The 12787-nt window shown below is 45.8% G+C and overlaps 1 protein-coding gene across 4 annotated transcripts in view; it reads right to left on the bottom strand.

Moving 5' to 3' along the window:
• Positions 1–261: 261 nt before the first annotated feature.
• Positions 262–12787, bottom strand: part of LOC6549416 (protein Shroom) — a 47288-nt gene continuing 34762 nt past the window's right edge. For all 4 annotated transcript variants that reach the window (XM_026979983.1, XM_015156179.2, XM_026979985.1 and 1 more), the window contains exons 8-10: positions 1252–2707; positions 930–1187; positions 262–859 (exon numbers count right to left, since the gene is read on the bottom strand). In XM_026979983.1, the coding sequence (XP_026835784.1) occupies positions 596–859; positions 930–1187; positions 1252–2707 (1978 nt within the window). In that variant the 3' untranslated portion in view covers positions 262–595. The remainder of the gene's footprint in view (positions 860–929; positions 1188–1251; positions 2708–12787) is intronic.

Below are 12787 nucleotides of genomic sequence, written 5' to 3'. Positions count from 1 at the left end.
CATTTGGAAGTAAGTATAACTGCTTTTATAAGAGGATAAGTATTGTTTCTGATCTTGACTACTTTAAAATTAATTCACATTTCCAGCTTTGGGTGAATGTGGCAGGAAAGTAAAAACATTTTTAAGTCGATTAACCCACCGAGTTTATCACGTTAAACTCCAAAAGCCACTCACTCGTGGGAATCCCAATAAAGTTTACTGAAGACAAGAGTTTCGTAGCCTACTTTCAGGCTGCTCTAGCAATTAGTTCCATTCAAAAAGTTAAATTTAATAGTTTCCATACTTTATTAATGCATACGGTATATCTTTGCTTTGATAATTATGTAGAAAATGCTTACACCTATGCGGCCGATATATAGAATAATTAACCTACTAGCTAGTTGAAAATCACAAATGAACATACAATATTTATACATTATAGTGTGGGTGTGGTAATTAAGCACATCGTTTTAAACTAATACACATTCACATTGCGGACTGGACTGGCCGATCCTGCGGACTCTCGCGATCGGCTCTCAACTTTGAGTTGACAGCAGGGAGAATCGAATCGGCCCAGCTGTCCATTAGTTGCCATTGCCATTAGCTATTGGCCAGGCTAACAATCGCTTTGGACTAGCGCATCGCTGAGTGAGCTAAGCTGCTCCTCGCTGCCCTTGATCCTTACGGCCAGGTCGCGTGCATCGGCGATCAGCTTGGCCTTCATGTTGATGAAGTAGTCGTAGTCGGCGCACATGTTCGCGCTGAGGTTTTTGCCCAGTAATCCGGCGATGCTGACTCCACGCCGTTCTATGTCCGCTTTGAGGCGCTGCGCCTCCTCCAGCTGCTCGTACAGCAGATCCCGCTTCGATTCCAGCGCGCCCTAAAAGGTAAAAATCAGTATGGTTTAGTAAATTGCATCCTTTCGGTATCGAACTCATGAATAGACCCACCTTTTCCTGCTGGCGCGTTTCCAGGCTGCTCTCTGTTTGGGCCAAACGCTCGGAGAGCGATAGGAGTAAACTGGTGATGTTGCCCACAGCGTCGACGTGGGTACGGAACTTGGAGGCTTCGCTGGGTCGCACCTTCTCCGCCAGCTTGGCGAAAAGATCCTGGCCCAGTCTGTCATTGGCCGAGCACTCCTCGCTGATCGTCTGCTGCTCACGTTTCAGGGAGACAATTTTTTGGTTCAAATGCTTGATGAGCTCATCCTAAAAAGGAAAATGTTTGTGTTAAGGATTTCGGAATAGATTACTATCGCTGTAGAATACACACCATCTTTTGCTTGATTAAATTCGTCGGCTCCTCGCTCGGCTCTGCCAGCTTCAGCTCCACACTGACCACTCGGATCTCGGCGGACGACGTGATGGACTTCATCCGCATCAACGTAGAGGTGCCAACATCCCGCTTGGCCAGGCGCAGTGGCACATCCGGATTGTACAGATTGCTAACGTATTGCGAGGTGGGCTTGCAGATCTTTGGTGTGAGGATGTCGGCGATCTTGTCACCTGGCGGTAGAAGCTTGACCAGCTCCCGGCTCATCTGCTCGTAGTCCAGCTCGATGGGCTGGCGCTGTCGGGGCTGCAGAGTCGTCCTGGTCTGGTGCTCCTCGCGTGCCGCTTCGAGGTCCGTGTCCCTGTCCTCCAGTTCGTCCGTTTGGCAGGCCATATCCGTTGTGTTAGGCTTGGGATTCACCATCAGAATCAATTCGCTGCGCTGCATCAGCTGCAGTTCTTCGATCTCTGGCTGCTTGTCGGGCACATCATTCTCCTCGTGCTCCTCCTCCTCCTCCGGTTCTAGTGGCGGTGGCGGACTGGGCGGCAGTGGTGGTGTCATCAGTGGCTCATTAACAAAACTGGCAGTGGGACTGGTTATCAGTGGAGTGGTGTAACCACCTAGTAGACTTGTGTCACACAAGTGCGCCGACATCAGTACCGACTGCAGTTGGGTGATCTTTTCGATGTTCTCCCTCAGGGATTCCTGACGGTTCATCGCGGGCTTCGGTGGCGTTGTCAACGGATTCGTGTTCAGGGTGGTGCTAATCACCTCGGCGCGGAAGATGTGCGCCTCAGGCTTAGGAATCGGTGTCGCTATAGGATTGATTGTGCACTCGAGGGAACTGGAGCTCAGACTGCAGTCCGAGTGCGAGGAGGCCGGTGAGAGGCGTGGCGGCGTGGGCGTCGGTGTTGGCGTCGGCGTGGGCGTGGCAGAGGGCAGCACCTCCTCCAGCGTCGTCTCCAGGTCGTGGGCGGCCTGCTTGAGATCCACATGGGACTGGGACATCGGCGGCATGGTCACCGCACTAGTGTGCTTCACATCGTACGACTGAGATCGCGTATACTGTTGCGGGGTCATGGGCTTCGAGCTCTTGCCGTAGCCTTGACCCAGCACAGGAGTTGAGTACCGCTGGCCACACCCGTAGTAGGGGGGCGGGGCCACCGTCGGGGAGTTCCCAGTCAGATTGTTGTTGGAGCCATAGCGCAGGGTCACATTCGCATCGCCATTCGGCGATCCTGGCTGCAGCTTTGGCTGCTGATGGAGCTTGACGCCCAGCGGCAGGACATCCGGCAGATTGTTGGTCAGTTTTCCTGTGACCCCATAGCTGGGCTTCGTATGGGCCACCAGGTCCTCGTTGGAGGTCAGGGTGAGCTTGTAGATGCCATGGTCGGGATCGGTGTTGTTCAACTTCTCCAGGCTCTGACGCGGCAAGTATGAGGCCTTGGAATTCGACCTGTAAGGATTGAAGAGCAAAGGAGTTTTGTTAGCTGCTATTTACTTTCAATTATTATTTTAGTGTCTAGTTCCTCGATCGAATGTGGGCATTGCAAGTATACCCAGTTATCTGTTTAGTTAGCTGTTTAGGAGTGCCCCCTGGCCCAAAATGCCAGCCACCCTAGGCCATCCATGGGGTCATCGGCAGTAACCGCCACGACTTGGGGCAAACAAAAGCCCGAAAGCACCGAAAATATTGCCCGAATCGCACGTCTCATTAATGCAAATGGGCGGCCATAATCTGGACAGATGCTAATTGAGTCCTCGACAGGCGCAGGCGCAGGCGCAGCAGTCGCCATCGCAATCCGATGCAATCTGGATCCCAAAGCACCCACATATTGTAAATTATTGTAATATGATGGCGAAAGCGACGAGCGATGAAATTATTCTGTGCACGACGCGCGGAAACGACAGTTCGTCGTGTGTTAAGCTAAAAAGCTGATTTCCAAGACACAGGGCACAAAAAGGCGGAATAAAAACGAAAGTGAAATGTTTACAGTGCAATTATAAAGAGTTTTATGTTTCAGTTTTTGAGTTTCTGAAAAGCAAAAGCCAAGTCAGCCTCGTTTTAGTGTGCAAGGCGTATGACGAGCCGCCGCTACGTCCGCTTCCCCTTGACAACTTTCAAAAGTGCTAAACTAATTTGTTATGTTTTTGTGTACCAATCATCACGGCTCTTGTGTCGTAAAAGCCGCTTTTATTTTGTGGAGATTTGGATATTTTGGCGCATCTCGTTCGGCTTGGCCACCCCCAGGTTGCCAAAATCTTTATTGTTTCTGCATTACACACGTGGTATGTATACGCGTGTATGTATGCCCCCACATGATATATAACCATACGTATTTCTATGGTGTTTTGCATCTGAAGAAAGCCGTCGAAGAAATGTTGTCGCATTTGCATAAATTAAGAGCGGAGTGAAACAGAAGAAGTCCAAGTCGACTGGCTTACATCACATGCTAGCTAGACAAAACAGCTGTTGGATGTATGTATCTTTGCCCAGTTAGCATTTGCATAAGCCACAGTCTTTTGTCTGGTTCCATCGCGGATCCCCACCGCTCCCCCTTCGCTTTCTTCGGAGAGATAGAGATAGAGATGGAGATGGATGCTGCCATTTCGCCTTTCCTAATCACTTCCGTTGGCCTGTTGAGTAAGCCTCTTCTTTCTACTGCCCATTTGGCTAAGACAAAGGCAAGCAGCATTAGCATAGTTTGCATATCAGGCCGATGACATCACGTGCGTTAATTGAAAGTAAGCCAGAACACACAGAAGACTTGCACTTGCCGAAGAGCTAGATACATAATTGTCTCTATCTGCTGGATACCATCTTGTAATCTTGCGCCAACAGCCTAGATAAGGCCTTGGCAAACAAACCCTTGTAATCTCCAAGAATTCCGCTTCAAAGCACCGGACTTACCAGGCATAAGCCTATTAAACATACACACCCTCGATGGAGGAAATGTAACAACAGCTTTATTATGATTCACTTCACAGATCGAAAATAACTCTGGGTTTTTATTTTGCCCGCTAATATTGTATAATTCCCAATAATGCGCGGCGGGCCGAAAGACAATGACAAAAGAAAGGGTCAAAAGAAATGCTCGACACTGGGCTAAATACATTTCCATACAATTAACGCATATTTTATATGTATATTTGTATACCTGTATATTTGGCTATCTTTCCCTCTATTTGGCATTATTAAGCCGAGCGGGGCGTTCCACTTGGTTATGTGATGCAAATTATGAAAAATTTGATAAATTGCCTGGCCTTGCATAACTGTCGGCAATGTCGACAATAAACGGTTCGTCTATAGGGCTGAGGCAAATCGGATATGTGCGTATATAGATATAGATAGACATCGGATTGGTTAGTAGCCACCCGCCTGGAATGGGATAATTGGTGGGTTCAGTGGCTTTTGGGTGGTGTTGCCGATCCAGGTCTTGGTCAGTGGCCTTTTGCGTTGCGCATTGCGTATGCAACTGCAGCAGCGGCAACTGCGGCAACTGCGGCAACTGCAGCACTGGATGTTGCTGCTGCAACTGTTGCACTATAATTTTTGATCGCCAATATAACGAGCTGTTTGCCGCTGTTGGCTGGCTGGCTGGCTGACTAGTTTTCGATGATAGTAAAAGTATTTTATTTAAATATGCCGACGACGACAACGCTGGCGACGCATGGAAATCACGTTTTTAACATCTCGTCTCCACGTTGAACCGAAAAAAAGCGAACAAATGTTGCTGCTGCTGCGGCTGTTGTTGCTGCAGCGCTTGTTGTTGAAAACATAAACATCTCACAAGCCTGGCCGAAACCGAAACCTGAAAACGGGTTTGTCGGCACCGCATCGCACACATTTTCACTTGCCGCAAAATGACGTCAAGCCAACATACAAAATACAATATAAGAAGACCAAAAAAGTAAAACAAAACAGATGGCCATCAGCGCAGTTAGCTTTCTTTGAGGAGAGGTCAGCACTGCGGCCAGAACAAATTGTCTGTGTTTTTTCCCCGCTCTTCAGGCAAAGACAGCCACGCATCATCTTCCATCAAAGTATGCCATGAATTTCTCTTGGAAAACTCCGGGAAAAACAATGCAGCAGCAGCGAAAAAGAAAAGAAAAGTTCTCTTTCACTGACAATCTTAGCTAAGTGGGCATCTTTGTCTGGGAATGAGTAGGAGAAGACTTACTTCTAACCTTCTGGCGGAGAATCCCACAATTGCCGCATCAGATTTCCCCGCGCAACCTAAATCCGAATCGAAAACTTTTCCTCTCGAGCAATTTGTGCCTGTTCATCTGTTCATCTGTTCATCTGCCTCGTGATCGGACTCCAATTGTGTGCCTCTCCGCTTGGTTTCTTGTTTTCTTTTCTAATGCCGCAGCTACTGTTGCAGCTTTTTCTGTTGCTGCTGCTGCTGTTGCTGCTGCTGCTACCATAATTATGATCCATTAATTCTGGCAGCAACGCCAACAATGATGGCTTGTGCAATATTTTTAATGTAAAATCGATTTAATGGCGCTTTTCGCTCGCGGCCCTCAAGCACCAAAAATAGATGGCTTGGGAAATGCAGCAGAGGCAGTGGCAGCAGTGGCAGCAACAGCAACAGATGCCTCCTGCTCTGGGCCCAGCCCCATTGAAAGTGTCGAAAGTGGCCGGCCTGTCCCATTGAATCCGATGAAACGGGGTAATTAACTTGTGAGCTAAACGGCCGTAGCTCATCATAATTACAGCTAAAAAGATGCCTCCAACCAGGGGGCAGAACACGGCAGCAACATCTGCAACACAGCAGCAGCAGCAGCAGCGGCAGCAACACGAACACGGCAGCAACACCAGTTGCAACCAGCAGCAGGGGCAACATGTGTGCGCACTGGACTACGACAGCAACAAGCTTGTAAATAATTCAGGCCCCACCTCCCGCACTTTAAATGGTTACTTTTGATATTCGCCAAGTTGCGTTTGCATAAACAAATTATTCAGCCAAGTGCGGGCCTTTTGTCCGCTGGATGTTGATAGGGGATTGCAGAGGAAGTGGCAGATTGAATGGTGCACAACGAGAAAATGCTGCCATGAAGTCTGTAGATCAACATGCTATCTACCAAATGAGTCGAAAGGGTTTAGCTCTTTCCAATATACTCGTATATAAAAATATATCCATAGGATATCTCTAAAGAACTATGTTTGGTTTGAACGCAGGCAAGTGGTGTTTGGCCATTACTTGTAGTAGACTTTCGATGGGATTTTCTTGCTGTGTAAATAGGGGCACTGCTAATATCCGCGACACATCTGCCAATGACATTTTCACTCTCAGCCCACTTGGCATATAAATTGTACACACAGCGACCAACTTGTAGTGCCCTCCGGCGCATGCGCAACACGTCCGCCATGGCCGGATCAGCCGAAAGTTGGGGATATGGTGGGGCTATGGTGGGGCTATGGTGGGGATATGGTGGGGTGGGGGTCGCTACAAGAGTTTGGGCCATTTGCGTTTTTCTGTGTTTTGTTTTAGATATTACACAAAAGCCGCTGTTCGCTGCTCGCCGAATGCCAAAGTGTTGCGGCCATTGAAGGAACTGCCCTGAATACGGATTTCTCATTGTTTTTAGCCAACTAATTTCTGGCGAAAAAGAGCAAAAGATAATGGTCGAAAGAGCGCAGGGGCCAACATTTACTTATTAGCCAAGATCCGGCGGCGGAGAAGTGAAATGGAAAGAAAAGTACTGCAAAGAAAAGTAAAGAAAAGAAATGAAAAGAAAAGAAAAGCATGCGAAGCGGCTCTTAATTTCTTAATAACAGAAAAATTTCTCAACCAACTAAAAACAGAGAGAGAGAGAGAGAGAGAGAGAGAGAGAGAGAGAGAGAGAGAGAGAGGGAGAGAGAGCGATGGAATTCTGAAAACTTTTAAGCCAGAGAACTACAACTTCCTAGGTTACACCATAAAATATAGTAGGGCCTTGTCATGAACCTTCATTAGCCGTTAATTGTGGGCTTTATGATGCGGGAAATTTGCCAACAAATAGCCGTGATGATATGAAATGATGTCACCTATGCAGAACTGCAATTTCATAGGGAATCCACTGGTGAGATCACCAGGAACCGCGAATACAGATACACTGAACGTGCCACAGATACAGATACTTGTACTTTCAAGTACGCTTGTTTCTTGTTTTTCGGAACGAAAGTGAGAGATTGATGAATGGTCTTGCGCTTATGTTTCGGACCATTTAATTGCGAGTGTGACCTCTAGCAGACATATATACTTATATACATAACTATGTTTATGAGCCATACTGATCGCAGATTGGCGAGAATAAACAATGATCATCGTTGTCGTAAGGCAGAACAAAGGGAATCCAAATCAAGGTTAATCCAATGAAATCGAACCGAAACTCCGCGTAATTAATGCATTGGCAAGCATGGTGAACACCATCGCTGTATTTGCATCAATCAGCAATTATTTATGCAAATTCTCTTTGGATTGGATAGTGTGAGAAGTCGGGGCGAAAAGTTCAGATATTCTCACGCTGTGCTGCCGAACCGATTCGGAATCGATTGATCGATTTTTGATGGCAACTTCATAGATAGCAGTTTATAGGTTTTCTAAGAACTGCCCCTGCACTTTGTTCGTGTTTAGCATGTCACGCGCCTGTCAACCCAAAAAAGCGCAAAACGTTTAATAAACAAAGAGTTTCTTCAGCTCTGACGTCACAAGGTTAAGCCACACTATTTTCTGAGCTTCAGAACTTGGCTTGATGAATGAGTGCAGCAAAACAATGACAATGGTAGAATTTAGCCGTATTTTCACAAGGTCACTCCCATTAGGCTGCAAAATGTCCACAAAAAAAAGAAAGAAAAAAACTAAAAGACGCCCAGATAAACCTTGCCAACTCATCCGAGGTTTTGTTTTTTTGGGGCCCGCCCTTTTGTCTTTTAGAGAGATCTTCGGCTCCAACTTTGCCAAAAGTGTTCTTTGTTATTCTTGGCCTTTTCGGGCGGCGGCAATTTGCGTCGCAAAGCTGAGGATTTGTGGAGCGGAACACCCAATTCACAGGCCCGATTCAATTTCCATTCCAATTCCGAATCCACTGACAAACCTCAACCCATACCCATACCCATAGCCATGCCGCACTAAACCCAAACACAAGCCCAAACCCAAAGCCAAATCCAAACCCAACCCACGCCCACACGATCTCCAGTTGCCAGTGGCCGGGTTATTTACAAAACCTTGGACGTGGCGATCTCGAGCGTTGCCCCATGGACTGTTCAGCTGGCCGCTGGATGAGTGGCACTCCTAGCTTTTGCGTCTGGGGATAAGACGGAGCTGCATAAGCTAAGTGCGGAAAATAAAATAAAATAGCTACAGAAATACAGAAATACATCCGCGTATTGTTTTGCCTTAGCAAAGCGAAGCATCGCTGCAGTTGGGCGCTTTGATAATTAACGGTTTATTGATAAAAGATCCACAACCTCATCGCGATGGTCTTCCCCCTAACGATGATGCTCGTAATGATGATCGTCTCTTGTGGCTTTAATGGGCGTTTTTGACTCGCTATCGTCATAAACATAATTCTCCACTGACTCTTTCAGTTTTTTTGTTTGCCAAATACAAAGCGTGAAATTGACATTCGCCCCTCTGCGAAATGTTCAACGAACCCGGCATAAAAATAATAATAATAATAATAATTGAAAAATCCGCATGGCCACTTGTTGCAACATTGCAGCAATGCAGCTTTTGGGATGCCGCAGGACAGGAAGCATCCCCGTCGCTTGGATGTCGGTTTTTTGTCTTCCATTTTTACGTTGGGCCGGGCCCCAAAATTGGTTAAGGGGAAAAACAAAACTGAAAACTCAAAAATGAAGCCCCAAACACATTTGGCATTCATTTGGTGTCGATCGCGTGCAACGCCAGTCAGTACACAGAACGAAATGGATGTTATTTGAGAAATAAAATGGTACACTTTTGATTTAATATCACATTCAGCTCGGCAACTACTAAACCAAAATATTTAAAGACAGTGCACTTGATAGAAATACAGTTGTTGGTCTATTCCATCCAGCTAAACAGCGCAGTTCATTTCTTTCTGTGCACAACTCCACTCTGTGAATGCCAAGAGCAAATGAAAAACGCAATTATATGGCAAAATACAAATAAAACCAAGCGAAAATAACCAAAAACGAGATCTAGATTTGACGGCGGCATGGATTGCGTTTTCAAGGTTGTTATGGGTATATTGCATGGCCCAAGTTGGCGTTGCAATTAAAAGCCATACACATATGGCGGAGGAAACGTTCGAATCTTTTCACGCATTCCTCCGGCGCCTTTTCCACCGCATGACGTCAGAGGAGCTTTTCCCGCCGATGATTTTCTGCATAATGGGTTTTTTGTCTAGACGGCTTTTGCCATTTTTACCGAAAGTTGAGCCATTGAAACCACTGAGCCATTGTGCGGCCCGAGTTCAGAAACCCAGTCGATGGGCAAGATCACAACAATTGAGCACGCGGCACTTTGTATCTGTATCTGAACGGCGAATCGTTTGGGGCACGAACAAATTGCCTCGCAAAATAAATCAAATAAACGGCCGAAAATAAAAGCGCGACAACGCGATTCATTGAACAAAACAAAACTGAAGGCTCTGGCAAAATGCGAAAATTTACATTCGGCGCAACAGAGAGAGGGCGAATGAAAATCGGGGTGCGATAGGGAGGGAAGACGACATAATGTGATATGTGCCATCATCAAATTGAAAATAAACGAAAGATAAATGTGTGTGCGAAAAACGTGAGACCCTATGGGAATACTCAATACCCTTTGTTCCAACTATGGGTGTTCTGAAAATAATGAGATACGGGCAGGTGGAATCTTATCATCATCACATATATTATAAGGGGTAGCTGATAGTTTCTATTATATGGAAATCGATGTATGTATATATATATACGAGTATATATATGAACAGTCTTATACCAAACACTGATTATAAAAGAAGACGTGGACATGAGATAATTATGAGATAATTATAGAGGCAGAGCAAGTCTTGCTGAGGGAATATGGCTATATAATGGAGGATCATTATGGATCATTAACATCTAATATGCCACAGTGCATTTAAATAAATATTAAAGCAGGGTAAGTGTCACATCGATAAGGTGAGTTCACTTCATTCATAACCATGAGTTAGTAGGACAAGTCCTCATAGAGAACCTGAACCTGTTGGGAACTACACCACCCACCCATATAGAACGCATTCCATTCAGAACTGGGTAAATGAGCGCGACACTGTTTAGTGGCTAAAAATAAATGGCATAATTCAGCTAAACAATTTATTTGGCAACGATGACGGCGTCGCAATGGGATGGCTTCTGTACGGATCGGATGAGATGAGATGGGTTGGGTTGGGATGAGTTGCTGCTTGGATGTGGGGAACATGTGGCGAAGTTGACATCGGCGCCGTTCCATTTACACAGATTTCCCAGTCGCCAGGAGGCGGGAGCTGCAGCTGATTAGCCAACAAATTAGATGGCAGCCTGACATATTGGCTCCTATGTAATGCGGCTGCTCTGATTTATTCAGTGTGGCTGACCGGCGCGATCCAAAATCTGTACGAGTATATGATCTTAAGAATGCGCTTTTGGATGGGCACATATGTATCTCCGAGGAATGCAGATTGTCAGGGGCGTTTGCTCTTCCTTATTTCGTATTTATGATGCGCGGTGTGTGCGAAGAATTGAAATTTGTACGCTTGGGTTTGCATTTCATTTGCTTAAATTGCAAATTGGTTTGTCGGGGAGCCAAGGGATTTGTATTTGGCCGCTTCCAACTTTGTCGGGCTGATTGAAAATTGTTTGCCTTCTTCTGCAGGCCCATCATCATCAGCATCTGCTCCTTCGCTGGTTTTCCCTGAAGAACGTGATCCGAAGGCCGCAAAAGGCCGCCAAGAGTCTCTGGATGGATCAGCGGATCGATCGATGCATATTTGTGGTCTTTGTTTTCTTTGTTGCCGGCTGGCTGAATTCGTCATGTGGTCGAGAGGAACAGCACAAAGCTTAGTTAACGCTTTTGTAGGGGTCTTGCAGGGGATTTGCAAGGGAATGGGAGTGAAAAGGGGCTGGGGCCGCAATGACAGACTCTTGGCCTTGAGGCGGCGGCAAAATGGCAAAAATGGCAAAATGGCCACGTACGAAAGCAAAATCCCCAACTTGCACGCATAATAATGACCCTGGCTTATGGCTACGGCAATTTTCAGAGTAGAATAGGGAATACATATGTTGGATACCTATATATAACCCTTGCTGATTGCATTTCATTTGCCTTCGCTGATTTGCATTTGTGGGAATCAATCACGAACTTGGCCAGCGCCTCAGACTTTGTCTAGACTTACGGACCCACGACTTAATAAACCGCACTTGCAGAAAATTCGTAGCTCACTAGAAAAAGATACCATCTGTAGGTCTTCAAAACTGATAAGTTGTAACTTGTTATTATAAAATCCATTTATATACCATTTCTTTGGGGCTTTTCTGTTTATTTCCTATCTAATTTAGCGCTCTAAGACATATTACTTTATCAGCATTTGGAAAATCCTCTGATTGCGTTATCAAAACCCTGTGATTGCAACTACACAATGTTCTGACCCTGAATCCAGTACTTACGGGTATTATAAATTATTGGAAGTTCAGATAATAATATAGGATTGGGTCCCCGATTATTTTCTCTCTGCAGCCAATGCAATGCCAAGTGCGAGTACATGTGATCATCTGCGTTATAAAACATGCAACTAGCAATAATGATTGAGCACAAGGCAGGCAACGATGTATCGGGCTGGTTGACAATCAGTCAACGAACAGCTGACCATGGCCAGATATACAGATACATAGATACACAGACATACCTAGATATAGCCAGTCATGGGGGTAAATATAGAAATAGCTGCATCTCGCGTCTTGCATTTCAATTGTGGCCCAGAGATTCGGCTTTCACGCAATTTGCCGCCCGACTGATCGAGATATCTAACATATATGCCATTGCCAAAAAATGGGGAGATACTTTAATCTGGTCGAAACGAAAGTGAAAGCATTTAATATGCATAATGCACACGCATTTCTCCAACTCTAATTTGATGTTTATGTGTTGGCCCAAGTGCGACGCACATTTCAATGAAATTTCAAATTTGAAAGCATTCCCAGCCCCCAGAGATTCCCAGACAGCCTAAATGGAGCGATCGGCAATCACATTTTCGGTGTCAATTTGAGTTCTATCATAAAACGAAATTGCTTTTTAAGTTTTCAGACTCCGATCGTTATGATCGACACAGAATTGGAGGCCTGTGGGTGTCGCTAATTGAATTTCAGATCAGCTCCACATTTTGGGGCCCATTTAACGGCTCTTTGCGGCGCAGAACTGTCGCAAATGCGATCTACACGTATGGCCATAAAAATCTTTCACAAAACTTAAGTGTAAGTACACCCATCGAGCGAGTTCCCATTGCGCAACTGACAAATTTATGCAGATTTTTTTATCCAGAAGGCCCTCTTCCTGGGTCCCCAGAA

The sequence above is a fragment of the Drosophila erecta genome, unplaced genomic scaffold (genome assembly GCF_003286155.1).
Source record: "Drosophila erecta strain 14021-0224.00,06,07 unplaced genomic scaffold, DereRS2 tig00000092-arrow-pilon, whole genome shotgun sequence".
Classification (NCBI taxonomy): domain Eukaryota; kingdom Metazoa; phylum Arthropoda; class Insecta; order Diptera; family Drosophilidae; genus Drosophila; species Drosophila erecta.
Note: the sequence above shows the minus strand (reverse complement) of the source record. Positions and strands in the feature narration are given on the sequence as shown.